Genomic DNA, 23656 nt, shown 5'->3' on the forward strand with positions numbered 1-23656 from the left:
AGTGCACATACAGACGTTGCGTGTGCGCAGGCGCTCAGCGCGGAGGACTGCCGGAAGCCAAGATGGCGTGTAGGTGTTCTCCAGGCCGCAGTTGGCGCCTTATCTGTACCTGAGCGGGTGTTTTGTAAGGGACTGTGGCGAATGCCCTCTTCGCCGCCATGGCCCGGCATCGGAATGTTCGAGGCTATAACTATGATGAAGGTAAGTGACAGGCTTATGCCGGAATGCCAGGGTTCTCGGTTCCAGCCGGGATCCCAGCTTATCGGCATCCAGTTCGGTTTGTGAGTTCCTGGTCAGTGGTGCCAGGCTGGGATTCAGAGGAGACTTAGTTGGAGAAACTGATGGGATATTTGAGTGCCAGAGAATTGTGTTGTTGTGTGTCGTGACCTCCGGGATTGTTAAACAGGGCGGGATTGGTGCTTGACGGTGTCATGTGGGAAGGGCGTGTGGCGGGGCTGGGACGGTGGTGTTTCTACACGTAAGCGTTGTCTCCTCTCCCGCTTCGTTGTTTCCTCCGTGGAGAAATACCCGCTTGCGGACTTTTACCTCCGTGCCCCGCCACCCCCCCCTTCAAAATGCCCGTGAAACGTCGCTTATTTGTAAAAGACGGATGTATTTAATGGTTACAGTCAACTGTTTCGCTGTAGCAGTGTTAAATTTACGTGGTAAATATTTTGTGTTTGTTCATACATGTGTCGTGCAGAATGTGGCTTGAGCTAACTTTAATTTATTGTCTGTGAGTTTCAAGTTAAATTGGAAATTTACAAGGGGGAAGAAAAGATACCTGTTAAAAAGCCCAAAGAGTCCATTAGATCATCTTACGTGTCTGCTCAATCCTGGGTTGATAATCTCCATGTAAATGTATTTTGGAACGGGAAAAAAAAAAAAAAAGCAGCGCTAGAAGAAAGAGGGCGTCGAAAATGACGTAACTGAGTTTTAAAAACGTAATAAAGAGAAAGAAATTGTATATGAATGTTCTCTAGGCGTTTACAAGAAGTTAGAGTGAGTCTGTGTGTAGGGGATACTGATAGGCGTCGCCGAGCATCATACAAACTAAAATCGTAAACAAATACGATCAAGTGCGGAAGAGGGATAAAGGCCTATTGCTCTGTGAAATGCAGAGCACGTAGGGTGTTTCCTACGTTGCTGGTTGTTATTGGCACCCCCAGCAGCTTATGGACTGGAGAACATGCGGATGCTCTCACCGTAGATGAGGGTCGCTGACACCTTTGGAGACTGCGACCCCGCCAGCCTGGCGCGTGTTAGGTTCCTGGTGTTCACTTCAGAACGGAGGCTGGTTTATTTAAGTATGGCAGTGGACATAAGGATTGCATTGGGACCGTGGAGACCTAAGAAGGGACGTCAGGGAGATAGTTTTGCAGCTATGATAAAAAAAGACACGACTAGGTCTAATTACTGCTTATTCCATTTCTTTCATAAATATAATTTCCTCCAGCAACATTAACGGAGTGCTTATTCTTCGTGAATTGAATGCTTAGAATACTGTTCTAAGTTTTGGGGGTGGATAGGAAGAGGTTTGAGGGAGTCTGCGAGGGGAAGGTACACAAGCAGCCCATTTACCGTATGAGATGCTACAAAAAGTACAGTGGCCTAGAAGCTCGGTGAGAGCACCTTATTCAGAATGGGTTGGAGGAGTGGGAGTAGGATTTCCATGTGAGGGAACGCTTCCTGGAGAAGTTGTTGGCCTGAGGAAGTGAGTGCTGAATATCTTCTCACCTTGGCAACCCCGGGTTAGGTGGTTATGTTTCTTTGGAACAATTGATGATGTCATAACTAAGCTATTCATTCCTATAGCATAGGGGGCTTATCCCTTTTCCTGCTTACAAAAGTTCCACTCATTTTCAGGGTCCAGTTTATTTTTCTTCCCAGTGAAGCTTTTCCTTGTACTCTTAGAATAATAAATTCTTAGAATAATAAATTAAAAATTCTCAAAACTAGGAGAGAACTTCATTAGAGAGTTTGTGCTGCAAAACCTATTTGTACCTCTAACTCTCACTTCATTCTTCTTTGTGATTTGAATAGCACTTTACATGACTGCCTTAGCTACTAATTTAAAAGCACCAGGAAGGCCAAGTCCATACTTTATATTTATTCTAGTAGCCAGCACGATGCTTACATGCAGGGAATTCTCCCAAAATTTTGTTGAGGTAAAGAACGACTTTACAAAAATCCCAGGAAAGAATTCTCTTTATCTTTTTATATTGTAGTACTTTTAGGGTCAATTTCAGTATTGAAAAACTGACCTAGTAAAGATTCTTCTTGTCTTTTATATCTAAAAATACATTTTTGTGAATGGCTCCTCATTTATTTGCTAATAAGTTGTTAATAACTTGGGATTGTTATCTAACTTATTGAATGTTAACACATTTTAATCCAATAGTAGCATTTATTTAATTTTTCTTTGCCATAAACATTTGGTCTCAGCCTTTGAACATGCTGTTCCTGCTGTATGAATACCCTCAGAAAGTAGCTAACTTTCCTTTGGAATTGGTTAAATATTGTATTTCTGGGATCTTTCCCTAGCAACCCGAATACAAATTCTATTTTTGTTGTACATACGTGTTCCCAAATAGCTCTGTATTTCTCACGTGAAACACTTGTCATACAGTTTTGTAAGTGTTGGTTTCTTGTCTGTGTTCCCTGTTAGATTTTAAGTTGTAGAGATACGGGAATGTGCCTGTCACTCACTGTTGTACTCCAAACGTTTTAATAATGCCTGGCCTAGTGTTGGTGTTTGTCGAATGAATAAATTATATATGCAGATATATTTATGTTCTTTGTGGGTTTTTTGTTTTAAATTGTTTGACTCATTGATTTATAATAAAACAAGTATTGGTTTAGTGCCAAACATGCACCAGGTAGTTGGCTAGATAGATAGTCTTGCTCTGAAAGAGCTTGTAGTCTCAGGGACTGAAACACGTATATTGCTTCGTAGACATTCGGTTGGAGGAGTGTGCTAGAGAGTAAAAATGGCAGTGGGGCTTGCTGCTTTTTACCCAGAGTGGTCAGGGGAGACTTCTGCAACTAGGTGACATTTGAGTAGGAACCTTAACTAAAGAAGGGAACAGCCTTAGGAAAATTTGGTTAAAGAGCATAGTCTAGTCGGTAGGGAAAAAAGACCAATTAGCCTGAGCAGAGTGACGCAAGAGAGTTTAGGATAAGCTGGTTTTTATAGAGATGATGTAGCTCTCCATGAAGCAAATCTGCTTTCATGGTCTGATAGTATACCCTGTTATATAGTCAGTTGTACGAAAAATTAATGCTTCGGTTGTAGAGGGCATTTGGTGAAGAAAAATGAATGGATTTTATTTCGGATAGTTGTCAACACTGGAAAGAAAATTCACGTATGTGGTCTGTGTGATTATTACTTTTTGATCACCTGAGCTAAAATATTGGAACAACTTAATAAAACCCAATTAGGTTAAAAACTGAAGAACTGTGTATGTCTTTATAAATGTATAAATATAGAAAGTCAGGCAATACCTACTTTGTGGGTAACATTTTTAGAATGTTTTGGAAAAGTGGACATTCCAAATTCCTTTAATTTTGATAATAGTTTATTTTCATTGGAAAAAATTTAGATACTTTCTTGTTAATAACTAAGAATATAAAAATAAATTGTACATGAACTTACCTTGTGTGTTTTTATTTTAGATTTTGAAGATGATGATCTCTATGGCCAGTCTGTAGAGGATGATTATTGTATTTCGCCATCAACAGGTGAATTAAAAATAAAATAATTTGATATTCATTATTTGGGTGTTTAAAAACGTTTAGCAAGTATTATTGCCATTCTAGGACTAGAGTGTTCCATAGGAGTAATATTATGTAACATTTAAAAAGGTAATTATATTTTAACTTTTAAAGGTGTATAAAATAATTCTTTACCTGTGAGTAGAATTTAAAGTTTTGATTCTATCATTTAGCTTTAAACAATTTGAAGAAAGTGTCAGGCAGCTCCAAACTGCAAGTGGTTAGGAGGGCTCCACTATAGGAGCTAAGAGCAGGGTTTTTATAGAGAGGACATAAAGCAACGCAAGGAAGTTATTTGCTTGGCTTTAGCTTAAACGGTTATTATTTGGAGAAGCCTAATTGGCTCTTTGTGATTGGCTATTGTTCTTAGTCCTGAGGCATTCACACGAATTAACTGGCTTAGTTTTCCATTTGCCACCAAGGCATTAGAGCAGGGGTGTCCAAACTGCGGCTCACGGGCCAACTGCGGCCCACAATCCATTTTTAATTGGCCCGCAGCAAATTCCAAAACTACATTTAGTTTACTTAAATAAACCAGGTGAGGCAATACGTACTTCACCTCGAGTGAGTGGCCCGGCTGTTTGTGTTTTACCTCATATGGCCCTTGGTGAAAAACGTTGAAAAAAGTTTGGACACCCCTGCATTAGAGCCACCTCAGTCTAATGGCCTCCTTGTGTGATTACTTTAACAGTAGTAATCCTTATTCAGTCCATTCCAACTCAGAATCTTTATTGAGCGTCAATTAAGCATCAACGTGTAAGAATAAGTCTCTTCTAATAAATTTGTAAATTAGTGTGGTATAAGGCAGCCGGTTAAAAGTCCCATTCAAACAACGTGCTATACAACAGTATGGTGGGTAAAGAAATAGTCCTGCCTAAAGGAGTCTGGGAAGGCTTCTGGAGGGAGGTGGGATTGGGACTGGTAAATTTGGGAGTAGAATGGATTCTAGATACAGGAAACAACAGTGGGCTCTAAGTCAAGTGTGTTTGGGAAGAGTTACACGATTAATGCAGTTGCAGCAGGAAAGAGGGCTAGGAAAAGAAATAGGAGCCAAATTTTGGAAGACAGGTTTTAATTTTAGGTGTGTAGTGTCATCTTATTGAAGGTTTTTCAGTAAGGGGGTAGTATTTTATAATAAGAAAGTGATGATGGGATACAAAGTGGAATACAGGTGAAATGGGTGGAAGGGGGGACTCGAGGCCAGTGCTTCCTAACCTTCTCTGATGATACCAGTCAGCTGGGAGTGATTTTAAAATTATAAATTTCCTGCTCCGATCCAGCACCAGTGAATCAATATCTCCAGGGGAAGAGGCCTAAAAACGCTGTATCTTTAATGAGTGCTTGCTTATTTTAAGGTATTTAGGAAATAATTTTAGGCAGTTACATGAAATCTTAAACTTTCTTGTTTATCAAAATGCCTTAAGTTTTAAGTCACTGTGGTTGTCCAATTTTTCTGAAGGCATTTAAGAAAAGAACAGCATTTTATAGTTATCCCTTTTCACCATAGCTTTTCTCTCACTCTTTATTATTATTATTATTTTTTTGCATTTTGGGCTTTTATTTCACTTCAAAGATTTGGACTTCCCCCCCCCCCCCTGTAAGTAGCTGTTTTCCCTGGGGAATGTTCCCACCCTCCTTCCCACTCCCCACTCCCCAGCAAATCCAGCCATTACTACTTCCAAAACAGTGGCCACAATAAAGGTTTCTGAGTTGGATTTGTGTGTGAGGAGGGCATGGGAAAACTCCCTAGAGAAAACAGCTCCTAGGAGTTAGATTTGAAGTCTGGACATTGACAACTTCTGTGGGGACAGAGCCAGGAGTGCAGTTTCCAGGCTCTTGGCCTCACATGGAAAGGTGCTGGCTCAGGTAGTAAATGACTATTAACTGTGATTGGATGGCCGTCAGCTGTGGCTAGTTGGCCGTCAGCTGTTACCGGTTAGCCGTTAGCCACTGATATAACTGCCGTGGCTAAGATAGCAAAGGGTGGTGCAGTGGTGTGGCGTGGTGGAGTGTGGATTGCTGATTGCGGAGAGGCAGGTTGCAGCTAGCAAGCGAGGTTGGTTGGCAGAGACAAGTGGACGGCAGGTTGTGGATCATGTGGCTCCTGCTTCCTGTGTCTCCAACCCAGCCGCCAGCGAGACTATAGTGGTATGACTCCCCTATCCATGGCTCCGTGGGTGTTCCTTTTTGGCCTCACCATATCCTATGTTCTTATGTGGGGAGCGGGACTAGAGACCGCGCATGACACCCTGCATGACAACTTCCTTTTCCCTGTTAATATTTCCCAAGTGAAAATTGTTGAGGGACTGTCTGATTTCTTGCCTCACTTAATTTTTGATTTGTCTTCGGTTTTTCCTCACAGTTTAGTGCTATGAGAGGAAGTTGGGAAAAATGTATTTATTTTTAGGCTAAATTGAATAGTTTATTTCAGCCAGGAAAGTAATTTGTAACTCACCAGGCACAAAATGGCCCAGTTCACATTTTTTAGTGCTACCACATTTTATTACATCTAAGATGTCACGGGATTATCAGACATACCATTATTTTATGTACCACTTTAAAAACATAATCTGTCTGTCTAAGTATTGCATAATGCTAAGGTGCCATGTGATTGAGATACATTACCTCATTCTGAGATATTAATGTGAAAAAGTGGTTATCTTAGGGTATCTATGAAGTAGGTTGTCTTTCCTGTCTAGTCATGCTGACTTTGTAATAGCAATGTTATATTCTTGCTCAAGACGGGGGAAAAGAGGGATTGTATATATACTGGGGGTGCCACAAAAAAAATGTATACAAGTGGACACTTTGGTCAGTGTTGCTCAAGCAGTAGTTTTCTGTAATCAGAAGTGTCTGGACGTTGATGGTAACCACTTTGAGTACCTCTTGTAATTGCAGAACTCAAACGTGACTTGTATTCATCTTTTGTTATCGGTATATATTGAGTATTACAATTTTAATAGTTTTTTCCTTTCTTAAAATGTGTACACATTTTTTTGGCACTATATATATATATACATATATATATTATATTATACATAATGTATATAACCTTTTGACCTCCCAAAATTGTGTACTAAAAATAATAGAACTTCTGGGGGAAAATAGGATCATGATAGACTATTCAACTTGTAAAGTACTAACAAAAATAGTAATCATCTTAATAAAAATTCTTGCACATTTGAAAAGATACATTAATTTCCTAATAAACATTCCAGTAAATGTAAGACATTACATTTAAAAAAATGGTGAAAGTCTGATAGAAAAAGGTGTAACTGATGAAAGGAAGAAAAAGGAGTTGAAACTGATGAATAATATTGCAAAAGTAAAATGCTTAGAGCCAAGCAATAAGCACACGCAGAGACAGGACACGTGATCACACTGGGCCAAGAGGAAGAATGTGGAGCTATTTGGTATTATAATACAATTAGAATTGTAATATAATATTCTGTGATTGGTATTATTAACTTTGTACCTGCTGCTAATATGCAGTGATGCAAAACATTGAGGTATGGGGTGGGGGGGATTTTCATAAATCAAATCGACTTGAATGTTATACTCACATCTTTCCCGTTTACCATCCCGTTTACCATTTGGTATGAGCTAGTTTGGTTAAGGAAATGGACATTGTAGCAGAATAGATTGAATTCTCTCAACTGCTCTGTATTTCTCTTTTTCACTTCTTATCTATGATGTCTTCCACCTTTTTAGTTTTTTGATGTTTTTACCTCCTTTATTATTATTTAATTGCCCCAGTCTTCAGTGATTACTTCATCTGCTGTGCTTCTGCAGCACTTGTTATCTGTACTAATTTGGCTTTTAAAATACGCATTACATTTTTCTTTTTTGCCTTCCTTGCTAATCTATAAGGCCATCATTGATTTATACTACGAATAGATAGCACTCCATGGCCTTCTGAGAATAGATGTTACACATAAGCCATAGTATAGTATCTATTGTCTATATATGCATTATCTAGAAACTTTGAATGTAGTTAGTTTTCCTGACTTTCATAGATAGAGCCTTCCAGAAAACATGTACAAAAGACAAATGTGGGAACGCTAGCTAAGCAGTAGACTTATATTTACATGCCCTTCCAGAAAATTAAATGATATAAAATGCCTAAGAACATCTTGCTTTTAGAATACTGTATTGATGTTTCTATCCTCCTTAAGTTACTCTTTAATTTTGTTCCTTCACAGTTGAACACAGTCTCTAGGAATTGAGGTCCGTGGGCATTCAGTTGAGGTGGAAGAGTCGACACTTGGGGCATGCATGATGATTTTTTTTCTTTGCTTAATTGTATTTTGTGTATGATAGTCAGGCATATAGTATTGACACTTTGATATCTTGTCTTTCCTCATTTTAATGAAATATATAATACCCAGTTACATATTGAGTGATAATCCTGCCAGTACTGCAGAATAGCACAGACTGATGTCTGAAAGTCAAAGTTAGGTGTATAACCCCAGTGTACAGTGTTAGTGCATGATGGAAAATATGAGTTTTTTGGAAGTTAAGACCTATGATTTTGGTAACTCTTAGGTTCATAGAAAATTAGCAATTCTTGGAAGTTGGAAACCTACTCTGTTTTCAGTATTTTCTTTATTATGCAAATAGCAAGTTTGATACAAGTTTTGAAGCATTTGTACCAAAGAAGAGGAAATTTCAAGGAAGACAGAGCAGTAGGCAAGCATGAGATATTAGGGAAGACAGTTTTTGAAAACTGTGGAGAAAGTAAGCTTGGGAATGGTTTTGGAGATAGGAAAGAAGGAAGATGATTATAAGAGGCTAATGAATAGTTAGTAAGGACATTTGAGAAGAATTTGGGGTTATGTTTTGACTTACTTTTCTTTTTTTTAATCCATTATTGTAAACTGTGGGTAAATGGCTATAGGTAGTAAGTCAGCATCCCTAACATTTGTGAAAAAACAAAAAAAAGTTAATGAGAAATGGCTGTACTACAACATTCTTCCATTATTTAATCTTCTAGCTGCTCAGTTTATTTACTCACGGCGTGACAACACTGTTGTTGAGCCTGTAGAAGAATATGATTATGAAGATCTGAAAGAATCCTCCAGTTCTCTTTTGAGTGATCAGCTAAGTGAAATTGATCAAGGTATAGTAAAAAGTAGTCTGTATTTCTTATCTGAAAATGATTAACAATCAATATATCAGAATTTATCAGTTTTATTGTGATTGTACATAATAGTGATTGTTGGGTAGTAATGGCACCAATACATCTTATATCTTTAAGGAAAATTTATATTAAGTATATTTTGTGCAGTGTATGATTAACTGTGTGGTTAACTGTTGAAAATTGGTTGTGTGGCTCTTATTTAGTAACTGAAATTTTTGATGGAAATATTCATTTCCTCTTCTCAGGAAAGAAATGTCAGTGGCTTGTTTTCTTTTAGCAATATGTAGAGCTTATGATTAGATACAGAAGCTTACTCCCTTATAAAAAGTTAGATTTTATAAGGCTGGTTCCTAAAAAAATTTAAGTCCAAAGTAACATTGTACAAGTGTCCTGATGGTTCATATCCATGTAAATTAAGTTTCAAGATAGAGCTCTTAAATGGTAATGGCTTTGGTTCTGAGTTTGCATCTTTTCAATCAATTTGAAAACAGACAGAGGAAATACAAGAATCAGAGCTGAACATTGAATAAATCGTTAAAATATGTATCAGTTGCTCACCAACCCAAGAAATATGGAGAAGAAAGCACAAATATTCAAAACTAGGAAGCACAAAGGAAAACAACAAATATAGGAAAGAAAAGATTTCTTTATCAACTGCAAATACATTTAACAATGTGGATAAAAGTTTTTGGAGGAGCTGCTATATAAACTCCTTAATAGTATTTGATTGTATTTTTTTTTCACGTTATGAGCATTTTAATAAAACCACTGTGCTTGGTACAGAGCTATTCAATAAAGTTCTGTTGTTTAAACTATAATAGCACCTAGAATTTGATCATCAGTTTTTCTTAAATTTAATTTTTTTAATACTAGCTTCCGGTGTACAAAACAACATAATGATTAGACATTTACACCCCTCACGACTGTATTTTTAAAGCAAGGGTTGTAGTTGTCATTGTGGGGTGAGAGGGTAGGAATTGAGAAGAAGTCTTATACATTTTCTGCTGTGCCTCAGAATGATTAAGAAGGTAAGAAATTCAAAGTTCTTTTTAAGATTGAAAGTTAGTTATTTAAGTTTCCCACCTGACACATGTAAGTAATTGCATGAAAACAATAATAATGATTGTAGCTAACCTTTACTAAATGCTTTCCAGGTACTGTTCTAAATGTTGTTCAGGTATTAATATATTTAATATTCACAGCAACCTTATGAGGTAGGCCACTCATCCTCCTTTTATAGGGGAGAAAAGAAACTGAGAAGTAAATTGACTGAGGTTGCACTGGCTAGTGATAAGTGGCATTAGGATATGAACCAAAACAGCCTGAATTCATATCTCTATTCTTTGTGGACGTGTAGAAAATAGTTGCTATAATAAATTAGAAGAGGCCCTGATACTAGCTATACTAAGTGTTCTGTTCCAGTTTCAATAATTCATGTGTTTTTGAAATAGGTATGGTACAATTTTCCAAGTATAGCTTAATAGCCTAAAATCAATCTAGAACTCAAAGCAGAATTGCCCAAATGTTTGAGAAAATTAATTATTTTTAATATAGTCATGCACCGCCAAATGGTGGGTTATTTTCTGAGAAGGGTGTTGTTAGGTGATTTCATCAATGTGTGAATATCATAGAGTGTGCTTACACAAACCTGAATGGTATAGCCTACTATATACCTACTGTATGTTGTATACCTGTTGCTCCTAGGCTACAAGCCTTTGCAGCATGTTGCTGTACAAAACAACCCAAGATTAAATCAAGATGTGGTAAATGAAATGTATGAGGCCGCTGCCGGCGCAACATGGCATACTGTTTTACAGTGAAATTTTTTTTTTATAGATAGAAAGAGTACACTCTAAAGTGATGATAAAAAATATAGTAAATACATAAGCCAGCAAGTTATTTATTATCATGATCAAGTATTATGTACAGTACTTCTTTATATGTGCTACTGTTCCCCTACTGGTAGCACAGGTTTGTGTACACCAGCATCACCACAAACATGTGAGTGATGGGTAGCTCTAGGACGTTACGATGGTGATGTCATGTCACGAGGCCACAGGAATTTTTCAGCTCCATTGTAATGTTATGGGACCATCATTGTATATGCACTCCATTGTTGACCGAAATGTAGTTACGTGGCGTATGACAAATAAAAGAAAGTAATGGAAAAAGTATCAAATACTTTTTGATTTCTATTAAGGGGAGGGTATTGCCAGTAGATTCCTGCTGGCAATATAAACATGGAAAATGTAATATCGATTGCATTCTGTGAAATGGTTTCATGGAGTAGGGCGTCTGAAAACCCGAGTTCTGTTTTGATTACTGCTATATAAACTCCTTAGTAGTGTTTGATTACAATTTTAAAGATAGTGTTGTAGTTGTGCTTGTGGGGTGTAGTTCCATGATTTTCAGTCATGTCTTTATGGATTCGAATTTGCCTGATATACCTGGGTCATAGAGTTATTGTGAGGATTAAGAAAAGATATAAAGTATTTTGAGAACTGTCAAGTGCTATACAAATAAAATTAGTATGTTCATCCATTTTTATTCAGTGGCCTCCAACAGGTACTATTTTAGGACCCAGGGATATAAAGCCTCTGCTCTTGTAGACTTTACATCATTAATGAATTATTATTAGTAATTACTTTTTATAAGTAATTAATATAGTCACCAGAAAAAAAAATTCTTAAAAGATTTTGGATTTCCAGATTTAAATTTTTTATTTTTACAATGAATGTCCATTCTCTTAGTCTACTGGACTTCCTTATTTCTTTGACATTCCCCCCCTTCTCCCGCCCTTTCTTCCACCTCCCCGTCCCACTCCGGTTCAAGCCGTAGTTGTGTAGGACACAGCTCCCTGGCCCATGCTGGTAGTGTGAGCCTTGCGCTCCCCATGGCTGAGGCGGTCGGTCAGCCGCTCACAGCAGCTCACGGCAGCTCTCGCGGGTTGCCGGCCGCCGGCCGCTCCTGGCAGCACATGGTAGCACACGGTAGCCGGCAGCAGCACTCAGCAGCGCACCCCAACCTCCGGCTGCTCACGGCAGCCCAGCTTCAGGGAGAGCTGTTGTTCATAATCTGAGCTGTAGAGGGCGCAGCTCCAAGTGGGAATCGAACCAGCGACCTCGGCTTTAGGAGCACTGCGCTCCACCTGCGCCACCCGGCGGGCCCCCTCTTTGACATTTTTATGTTAGGTTATCTTGCCTATCTTAAAAGAGTTACTAACGGTGATTTTAGTTGGCTGGGGAAAACTGAAATTAGCCTAAAAGAAAACTTAAGGAAGTAGTAATAAAGAAATATACTTACTGATTAACTGGGTTCACTAACAAGTTAGAAATGTTTTCACACCTCCCCGTCCCTTTGTACATATTTAAAACGTCATCAGTGGGGAAACATCATCATCATCGACTGAAAATAGATATTAGTGTATGCAATTTACATTTTCTTCAAGCTTTAGTCAGTGTTATTTAGGAGACATTTATTACAGTGATCGCTTAATTAATGAAATTGTTCCTTTGATAAGGGAAGATAGGTATATTATGGATAAAAATATAATCATTATAAGTTTTGCCAAAGAAAAAGGAGACTTGAACATCCTATTGTAGTTTCAAATTCTTTTTTTTCAGGTTTAAAGAGAGTTCTTTCATGACACCATTTAGTATAGCTGTTAATTGTTGTCTGTTCTAGCCCGTCTTTATTCGTGCCTTGATCACATGAGGGAGGTACTTGGAGATGCTGTACCAGATGACACATTGATTGAAGCAGTTTTGAAGAACAAGTTTGATGTGCAGAAGGCTTTGGCACTCGTTCTGGAACAAGATAAAATGCAGAATTTGAAGGTCAAGAGTGAGGGAGCAGTATCTATAGGAAAGATAGCAAAAGGTATGCTTTTACTTTCTCTCTTTTAGTTTTATAGTTAATGCTTTAAAAGAGGCTTTAATTTTCTTGAGCTGTTGAGAAAAATGGGGAGAAAATTTTGCATCTTAACAATGACTTGAATACTATCAGTTGATTTTCTAGTTGGTGAATTTTTAAGCTGAGCACTATGTTCCCTTCCCTATGTTAAAGCTTGTTTTTTATTAGTTCCCTGCTTGTTTTCAAAGTTAACCAGGATATAGGGGAAATAAAATCGGATTATAAACAAGACAAGACACTTTTTGCTTGTCAGTAGCTTAGAGAGCTTTTTAGTTGTCATTTTTTTTAACTCTTAATGGGTCAGCAGATGGAGATTAATAGCCTGACAATTAATGTCAGAAAAATCCCTTTGTACTTATAGGACTGATAAATGTAATTTAGTTGTATTTAAATATCACAAATATCATAATTATACCACTCTTGCATTTTGTAGCCAGATCTGCAATTTTAAGTTTGTAGAATTTGGGGTTAAATTTGGAATGTAGTCAACATAAGATGGGAATCTTGGCACCTTTATATTGATTGTATGACAACCGTCAGTAGGAGCATGGTGATTTGATAATTGGGTTGATATTTCCTGTCAGCTGAAGACTAGAGTTTTACCACAACAAAGTTATATGCAGTCTACTACCATGAAATAGTGTGGGTTTTTTTTTCTGTTTTAGGTTTTTTTTTTTTTAATTTGGCAGGGATGAACTTTAACTGACCAATATGAGAATGAGCCTATTATGCTATCTATATTAATAGATTACCAAGATCATGGTAGAAATTATAGGGTGTTGTTTGCTTGTGTTTAATACATTAAAAATACAGAAAATGAACCTAGTTTTTTCCATTGTTTTTTTTTTTTTAAACATTTTGAATTTGATAACAATCCCGACTGTGATTTAAATATGTTAAAACCTCACAAAATTTGTGGAAATTAGAACATTGACTAACTTGGTACTTATGTTTGTATATGTCAGTGAACAAAGTATGAAGGTCACTTTAGAGGTTAAAGGAAGGTAAAATTCCTTTGTTATTATTTTTTAGAGTGTTCAATTTTTATCAAATGATGATCAAATGTCACTTGATTCATGCCCTAATCAAAAGAAACATTTAGTAATTAAATGCCTCATTTCATGTTTCCTTTTGGTTGCTGTGACTGTCTTCTGCATCTGTGAACCTATTCATCTGAAAATTAATGGCTCTTGTAAGGTAAGGAGTCTTATTCCCTTACTCTGAAGTTTCAGTTCAAAGCTCTTGTCCTCAGTCCGCAAACCATTTAGATTGCAGTAGCAAACCATTTGATTTTTCTGGTCCAGTAACAAAATATGGATTCTATCATAATTCCTCACTTGTACCAAGTCACTATTTACTCCATAAAAAAAAGAAACTTGACAGACCTAAAAGTGAAAAGAAACTAGAATCATGTAAGTTAACAAGAGAGCTGTCACTAGCTGACCTAATTGATGATATGCCAAGAGATGCTTGTAAAAATCAGCCATCAGTTGGATTGTCATCCACAGATAGTCCGGAAAGTCTACTTTCAAAGAGTCTGGATGCTCATTTGTTGAGAACTCACGCATCTGAATGTGTTTCCAGAGATTGTGCATTCAAAGGAATACAAGATTTAAAATCCTTAATGATAAAGAACACGACACCTAATAACTCTTTATTTATTCAGAATAATTCACTACCTGATTTGCAAAACATTCCAGTACAGAAGAGCTTAGGAAGTTTAAATACTCCTTTGCTTCTAACTGGCTCATTGGAAAATGTGGCTCCTGATAGTTTAAATGCTTGTAAAATGACTGAAGTTGGAAATGTTTCTTCAGTTGAACAAAGTGTGAAGAATTACATTTTAAAAAATGACAATTTACAGTTTTCCCAGTGTGAAAGCCCATCCCTAGCTGAACTGTTTCAGGACCACAAAGAAAACAATCCAAGCCACTGCTTTAGTTTATCTGATCTTTGTAACCAGTCATCTGCCAGTTTCACTGATCTAAGTTTGGGATCCTTTTCCTTGTCACAACCAGCAAATCAGTATCAGTCTTCAACTGGAATATCAGAATTAACAGGATCTCTGTCATCTTTGGCATTTCATAAAGCTTCTCCTACGAGAGACCTTGAGAATTTGTCACTTTCTGATTTGATCGCAGAAACAATTGATATAGACAGTTCTCAGATTAAGGACGATTCCTTTAAGCTCAGTTTATCTGAAGTGAGATCACCAGGAATAGATTCAAATATTGATCTTAGTGTCCTTATAAAAACCCCAGATTTTGGTCTAAAACCTGTAGTAGACCAATCAGTTGCCCCAATACCAGGAACTAAAGTTCTAAATTCGAAGCTAGGGAAACATTCCATTTCTGCCAGGGATAGTAAGAAAAACAATAAAGACTCTCTGATCAGGAAACCACCTTCTGCTTTGTCTTGGACCAAGGCCCTTGCTGCTAGACCTTCAGCTTTTGCTTCAACACTGTGTCTTCATTACCCATTGAAGAGCTGCAAGCGACGCACCCTTAACCTCTACAAGACTTTTCTTTATAGTAGACAAGTTCAAGATGTAAAGGACAAAGAAATAAGTCCTCTTGTAGCAATAACACCATTTGACTTCAAATCAGCATCCCCTGATGACATTGTAAAAGCTAATCAAAAGAAAGTTTTTACTAGAGAATAGTAACAAAAGGAAAACTTGATAACTGTTGTAGAGCTCTTTATTTTAAAGTGATTTAAGGTCTTCATAGGATTACTTTATATTATGAGATTTAAGTTGTAATTTTTATATTAAAATTGTCTTAACTCAGTTGATAACTTTAGTTGATAAGTATTTTTACACTGAAATTTCTCTTTTTACTCTTAGTGATAGGTGGCTTTATTTAAGTTGATAGCCTATAATGGCTATGTTTACAAGGTGCATATGGAAACATGATATTGTGAAAGCATACCTCAGATACAGTATTTTTGTTTGAAGCACTCAACTTATTTTACAACGGGACCTTTTCTTTTATAAACTATTTTTGCGCTTTGTTCTTAAATGAAATGCCACCACTTAGGATGATTAAACTGGGGGTGCCAAAAAAATGTATACACATGACTTGTATCCATCTTTTGTTATTGTATATATTGAGTATTACAATTTTAATACAGCTTTTCCTTTCTTAAAATGTGTATACATTTTTTGGCACCTTCTGTTTAGTGATGAAGGTTTTTCTTATATGTTGCATAACATAGTTGAGACATAATTATATTTTAAAATATTAGTGATATCATTCCCAGTTTTATTATTTTTCTGTAGGTGAATACTAAAATTTTTTTATTCGAAAATCTTAAAGTTCCTGACTTTTAAGAAAACAGTGGAGGTTGTTGAAATACTTTTTTGATGAAAATAAAAAAAATCCTTTAATGGACCATGTAAATATAGAGGTTGGATTTATATATAAATTATTTTTATACATTTTCAAAACCATTGGTTCTAAATGCACACTTTAAAATAAATACATAGAAATATAGAAAGTGTTTTCAAGTATGGTTGCATGGTATTTGAGTAGATAATTCACATCTCCAACTTTTTTTTACTGTAAATAATAGAATGTGGAGTTTTCCACGTTTTTACTGACAGCTGTGTGTGCTACAATGTAAGTTTCAGCTATGGCAGACCAAATAAGAGCTCTTGCAGTCAGTAGAACCAGGATGTAATTCATCCCGTAAAGCAGTTTCTTTGCCTACCAATCATAGTCACTGGGGAAACTTTCCCAAAACACAGATGCTGTGGCTTTACTTGAGACATGGTCAGTCTCAGGGATGGCATTGGGGAATGTGTGTTTTCAAAATAGTCCCTAGGTAATTCTGATGTGTTACTTCTGCTAGAGAACTACTGCCTTAGAGGAAGAAATCAGTAGAAAGAAAGGAAGTACTAATGCTTAGAGTAACATTTGAGCAACTTGAATTTATAATTCACATTTTCAAAGAAAACTGCTAATTAGAAATTATGGTCTTTTGCATAAAATGATGCTGATATTATATTATTCGTATTTCTTGCAGAAAAAATGGTATCTAAAATACTATGTCTTAATGAAAATTAAATAACTGGCCTTTTCCCAGTAAAGAAATACTCTGGCAGCCATTTCCCTATGCTTTTGATAAATTTTTTGTATTTTTTGCTTCTGTTTATTTTCAGAATGACATTCTAATCTTTTTAGCTATGTATGGTGTTTTTACATTCACTGTTTTGGTGGGAAAATTTAAGCCGACATTATGTCTTCATTGTTCTTGACCGAACACTTTGTGACGTCTTCAGGTTTTATTTTTAATTTCATATTTCAGTGCACATCATACTGATGCTTAGGAGATTATATAAATCACATTATATTCTATGATTCATTTTCAAGTTTGAATTACCCCAACTGCTGATTTTGTTTTTCTAGTCTTGAACCTTGATCAAACATTTCAGTGATTTTGAACTATTAATATATGACTCATCAACTAGATTTATGTATAGGCAGTCTCCAACTCAGAAGTGAATTGTGTTCTACGAGTTTGTTTGGCTCTGGCAATAATTCCTGATAGAGTAAGCGCTACAGTAGTAGTCCACTTTGCACATGAATCCACAAATATTTATTTAACCCATATTGAAGTTGAACGGTATGGTACCTTTTATAACAAACCAATTTTCAAGTGGAAAATACTATACTTTTTAAGTCACACAGTACATCTTCTAGAGTGAATTAGATCTCCCCTTGTTGGCTGATTAGGATTATAACTACCTTTTATGGGGATTATTTTTGTAGAGGCAAAAAATTCTGTGCTTTAAGGTAATAACAAAGGCAATCATTTTTAAATGTCTCCCTACTTTCCTTGTGGCTACTGGTCTGTCAGGCATGTACATGGTATATACTTGCCCTGTTGTCAGAGTCTCTGAGGTTCAGAGGGTGGAACCAAAAAGACCCTCTGCCCTTTCCACCCTTGGCCATGAGCCCGTGGTAGAGACAAGGGCCTGCTTGTTCATGGATACACTCCCAAGGATAGCGCTCTTACTGAGTGCGTATTCTGTGTCAGCTGCTGTTGACTGACTGACCACTATCTTGGTAGCTCAGATATGCTAAGGGTTTTTGGTTTATTTTCCAGTTCAAATATCAATTTTGATGTGCAAAACCGTTTTTGTTTGCATTATGATCAAGTGCATTAATATTTTACTTTAGGATTAGAAATAATAATTGTAATCACATTCTAAATGATATAAAATACAGAAGACATTTAAGTTTACCATTTTACTCTTCACTTATTTTGTTTTTTAAAAGATCTGATGTTCATGGATGTTTTGTCCTTTTGCATTCTAAAGCCTTTGGTTGGTGTTTTTGGTTATGACTCTTCTTAACCATTGATTGCCAAGAACTAAGGTTTCACCTCTGTACAGAATACTTTGCTTAACTTTTCTTTCTTTTTTCTTTGACCTTTTTCCTATTTCCTGGTTAGGGAAGTGGCATTCTAATCTCTTTTTCTCCATTTGGCTTTGAATCCTCCTCTTTAGAACTTTTCTTTCATCCTTTTTCTTACCATATAAGTAAGTGATCACTATTCGCAGTGTTTTATATTTAAGTTTTAGTATTCAGTGGAAGGTCATGCAACTAATTATCACACCAAGGATAAAACTAGCATAGTGCTTTTCTTTGTATGTAAAATGAAGCACTGTTAAGATAACCACAGAAAAATAATAGATTCTCATGTGATTATTTACTTTTTACATTGACCCTGAATCTCAGTGTGGACCATTTCAAATAAACAAGTATAGAATTGTATATTGAGGAAGAACTTTGTATCAAGTTTTCTGTTTTGTGTTCACACAAGTATTTGGTTATAAGATCAGTTTCGTAGTAGCCTAGAAATTGTTTTGCTTATATAAACAAAGATAATGTTGACTAGATAGGGATTGATGTGAATTTCTTTATTAGTCTTCTTTTATAATTATTTAGTTTCAGTATATGTGGTTGTGTGCTGTAATTTTTAGTTTTTAGGGTATAAAAATATTTGTCACATTTTGAGTGTATATATATTTTTGTAAAAACTACATTGAAATAAATTATAATTCTGAGGTTTTCTTAAATCAAGTGTGAAAACTACAGTTTATCCATTAGGATTTTTTTGGTGTAAGTTTCATATTTCAGTGGTATTTTAATAATTTATGCTGAAGGTATTAATTACTTTGTTCCTGTAAACAAATAAAAAACAAATACCTGGTTGTACAGAATTTCTTGTAAGATATTTGTCACTTAGAATTCTTGCTTTCCAAAAGGTGAAATTTTACATATTTTTACTTTTTAGGGCTCACATAGAAACACTATTAAAGTATAGATTATGGTAAGCATGAGTAATGTACTTGTAAAAATGGCAGTGGAAAGGGAAAGAATTGACAGAAGTGCATATTTCTGGTGTTGACATGCCTGTTTATATTATATGACTTAAAGGACACCATCACTGTAGTTGTAAGATATACCAAGGTGAACAAAGATATGATTCTTACTCTAAGGGTGGGCTAGATTGAGTACTTTAATACGTAATTATCAGTGTGGCGTGTATAACATTACACTCTTCAAAGTTGACATCTGTGCCTTCCTGATCCAAGCTGCCACCATCTTCTCTATTTCCTATCTTCAGTAATATTATCCCCATGTTTCAGTTGCTTAAGCCAGAAACCTAGTTAATATCATCCTTGATTTCTCTCCTTCATTTACTTCTTATAATTGATTACCAATCCTATGGTTTCCACTGTACAAATAAGTAAATACAGGTGTGCACATATACAGTCGATTGACGTTATTTGTGGTAGTTTTGTTTTGTAAAGTCATAAATTAGCAAACACTGAATGAATTAGGTGAACAGTGACTCAGCGAATACTGAACCGTTGCTCCTTCAGGAAATAGAGGGTTATCTAAGTTCCTGTGATTCTCTGGTCACATTTTGTCAACCAATCAATACATAGCCTTATCGTATATATTTGTTTAAAGATAACTTTATTAAATGTATATTGTTTATATGTTATTGATTCATTAACATTGAACCTATGGCCAGAGGCATTATAACTCATGCCTGAACAAAGCTCATCTAACACATCTGTTATTCGTAAGGCACATCACAGCTGCCTCGTCCTTGGGAACACTAAATAGTACTTCACCACTGCTCTTGGGGACCATTTTAACCAGCAAAATTTCCAACTAAAAATCACAATGTGAAAAATGGGGCACTAAATAAGTCATAAAAATGATACTTTCTTATAATATGAGAGCTGAAACAAGAAGGCAGGGTGTTACCTTGTTCCATTCAATTGGGAATATCAAATATTTTGCTCCTCTGTATTTGTCCCCAAGTGACTGTGCAAGTGCCACAGTAGTGACTTTGGGATTACAAATAAATTTTAACGAGTAGGTAAATTCACAAGTGTGGAATCTGCAAATAATGAAGATTGTACATTTTTTGACCCCACTACTCTTCTTGCTACTTCTCATAAAGCTTACTAGCTCTGGGCAGTTACAGAAACATGTAACTAGTTTCTTTACTTCTCAGTTTGTTTACCCCCAAATGCTTTCTTCACTATAGCCAGGGTAACTCCCAAAATACAGCTTTGATTTTTCTGTTCCCCTGTACAATACCTTTAAATTATTTTGTAAGACCTTTCATGAACTGGTTTTTTTGTTTGTGTACCCCCCTTCCCAAATCCACCCAGGAATGCCTACCTGAATTTGAATTTCCTCTGCTTTGCGCTCCACCCCCCCCCCCCCAACCCCATGCCCATTTCTCCCCTGACTAATTGCTCTTCAGGATGTAGTTTATATGTCAGTTTACTCCCAGTCTTGTAGTAGGGCAGCCGTCATGTTCCCTGTAGTTCCCTGTATTCCTTTTATTACCACCCCATGTAAAATCATACCTCCCCCATACATGTAGTCCCTTTCCTTTGGAACCCAGTTTTATTCTTCCTCACAGCACTCACATCTTCTGACATTGTATGTGTACACAGTTGTTTTTGTTTATTATGTGTCTCCTCACCACTCCCCATTTCCCCCAGTAATTTATACAAATGCAAGGATTTTAGGTATTCACAACTGTATCCCCAGCTTAGAATATGTCCACATTAATATGGAAAAGGATTTAAAGTAAAAAGTGAGTCTCACGTATATAACACAGTCCCCCAGTTTTGTTCCCTAGAGGAAGCTGTAACCAAATTGTTTCTTTTGTATTTTTCTAGAAACTTGCATATTGTACATATGTGAATGTATACATATGTATATCTATACAAGTGGGAGGATACTGTAATACTTCTGTATCTGCGTCACTTATAATATTTTGCAAGTCTTTTCTTACCAGCTTGTAGAGATAAATCACATTCTTCAAAGCTGCGCATAATTCCATAACATGGTTGTACGTTAAATAGGCTGTTGATAAAAATTTTAAGTGTTTTCAGTTGCTATTGCTAATGATCCCAAAATGAACATCCTACATTGCTAGAAATTGAATGTCTAGGCCCAAAAGTATGTACTTTGAAATTTTTGATTTTGCCTAATTGTCCTTATTAGAGTTTGTACTAATTTCCTTCCCACAAGTTCATGTGCGTTTCTGTTCAAATTCTCATAGATATGGTTATTCTTTTTGGTATTATGCCAGCCTGATAATTGGAAAATATTTTTTCATTTAGTTATATGTCTTTAATGAGTGAGGCTGACTGTTCTATCATATATATTTAAATTATTTGTATTTCTTTTTTGGCATTATCCCTGATTTTTGCCCATTTTTCTGCTGGTTCTCTTTCATAATGACTTTTAGGAATGTGTGTGTGTGTGTGTAATTAATATATTTAATTTATATATTTAAATACTAAGGAAATTAGTCTTTTGTTATATGTGTGGAAAATACTTTTTCTGATTCTCAGTTTGTCCTTTTTGAAGGTCATTTTTAAAAGACAAACTGTTCACTTTAATATATTTGAATTTATCAATCTTTTATTTTTTTTTCAAAGTTCTCGATTATAAGATAGTTTTCTTAAAAATTATTTGTTCTGATGTGTTTGATAGGTTCTTTTTTAAAAAAAAAAAATTGAGTCTTTGATCTAGCTGCTGTTAGGGGGTAAGGTAGGAATTCAGTTTTTCTACCCGCGTCCTTCCACTTTCTAAAAGCTGGATTTGTCACAGTACCTTTTGTTGAATTACACATCGTTTTTCTTTTTAAACCTGATTGGAAATGCCATGTTTGACATGTATTAAATTCTTCTCTGTACACCTGTATTTCTGTTTTGGGTGTCTGTTTCTTTGTCTTGTTCTATGCCAAGACCAAATTTTTAATTAACGTAGCTTTTTATTACTGTTAGGTTTTTAATACTTTGTGGGCTATCTTGTTTTTTTCCTCTCCTTTTTAATAGTTTTGTTGGATCTCACATGGCTTTTTCCCAGGTGAACTTTAGAAACAGCTTGTCAAGTTATTTTTGAAAAAAATCCAGTTATAATTTTTATTGGAATGTTTAATGTTATCAAAAGATTTTTGGAGAAAAAATATACGGTCTTCATAGATGCAAAAGGCTTTAGACATCATACTTTTAAACATTAAGTTATTATTTTAATAGATTTTTCTAGTCTTGCAATACTGAAAGAATCCTACTTGTAGGTTATTCTTTTAATCTGGTAGATTTTATTTGCTGTTAAACAAAACAAAAAAACTTCCATGGCCGAAAGTCTTTTTAAAAAAAGTTTATTAGGCCATTGCTAGCAAATAATGAAGACCTGACTTGGGTCATGGAGTCTGAACCACCAGAAGCATGCCTAGGCAGGAAAGGTAAAATGTCCATTATCCCGGAGTTTTGTGAGCGTTTTTATATATCAAGTAATGGGGAGAAAGAAGTTCTGAAAGAATTTACATTAGCTATAGACAAAGAGGATGGGAGAAGATGGAATGAGTCTAATTTTGGGATAGGGGCAGCAAAGTTTGCAAGGAAGAAGTGTCTGCTTTCCAGTGGTTGTAATTCTAGTTTAGAATATCTCAGAATTTTTTTTTTTGTCATTGCTAATATTTAAGATTATTTCATCTGCTTATAAAATTCACAGTTATATGTATGTTCTTTGTCAGGTTTTGGTTTCTCTTGTGATGTTTTTGTAGAGAATTTAGGAAGTTTTTCTTTATTCTTAAATTTTAAAGAACATTGAAATTATTTGTTTCATGACACAATTTATCCTCAGTATTCTAGGGTCAATTTTGAAAGTTTTAATTTTCTTAGAAAACTGTCCAGGTTGACAAGCATATTTGTTTAGCATTTTAGTGTGGAGGCTAAAAAAGTACTTTTCCTCCCACCGTCTGAGTTCTTCTAGCTGGGCTAATAATTCAAATAACGTACAGAAGATTAACAGGAGAAAATCAAATTTTAATTTATGTGCACGGAAATTCACTTAATTGAAACTATCTAAAGATAACGAGGTAAAATTTGGTATATAGAAGATGTGATCAAACTACGGTGAATGTTGAAATAAAAAAATTTGTTACAGTAAAAGGCACATTGCCATTAATCCCCTCAAAATATTCCCCCTCGCTACAAACACACTATCCCATCGTTCTTGCCACTTTCTGAAGCAGTTCTGGAAGTCCTCTTTCATGAGTGTCTTTAGTTGCGCTGTCGTGGCTGCCTTGATGTCCTGAATCGATTCAAAACATTTACCTTTCACGGTCATTTTGACTTTGGGGAAAAGCCAGAAGTCACATGGTGTGAGATCTGGTGAATAAGGTAGATGAGGATGAACCTCAATGTTTTTATTTGACAGAAATTGCCGAACACCAGAAGCTCTGTGTGACACGGAGCATTGTCATGATGGAGGA

The 23656-nt window shown here is 35.9% G+C and overlaps 1 protein-coding gene across 1 annotated transcript; it reads left to right on the forward strand.

Annotated features, from left to right (window-relative positions):
- Positions 1-19047, forward strand: LOC308495955 (uncharacterized protein). Its single transcript, XM_081044474.1, has 5 exons — positions 1-201; positions 3676-3741; positions 8768-8893; positions 12599-12793; positions 14029-19047. Exons 1-5 carry the CDS (start codon positions 159-161, stop codon positions 15486-15488), a joined length of 1890 nt encoding a protein of 629 aa, XP_080900600.1. The 5' UTR covers positions 1-158; the 3' UTR covers positions 15489-19047.
- Positions 19048-23656: the final 4609 nt, after the last annotated feature.

The sequence above is a fragment of the Rhinolophus hipposideros genome (assembly GCF_964194185.1).
Source record: "Rhinolophus hipposideros genome assembly, chromosome: 3".
NCBI classification, from domain to species: Eukaryota; Metazoa; Chordata; class Mammalia; order Chiroptera; family Rhinolophidae; genus Rhinolophus; species Rhinolophus hipposideros.

Excerpts from the sequence above, each read along its gene's own strand:
- LOC308495955 (XM_081044474.1), top strand. The coding sequence starts at position 159 with ATGGCCCGGCATCGGAATGTTCGAGGCTATAACTATGATGAAG. Across the intron at positions 202-3,675 it reads AGGCTATAACTATGATGAAG|ATTTTGAAGATGATGATCTC; the intron begins GTAAGTGACAGG and ends TTTTTATTTTAG. Across the intron at positions 12,794-14,028 it reads TATAGGAAAGATAGCAAAAG|GAGTCTTATTCCCTTACTCT; the intron begins GTATGCTTTTAC and ends TTGTAAGGTAAG.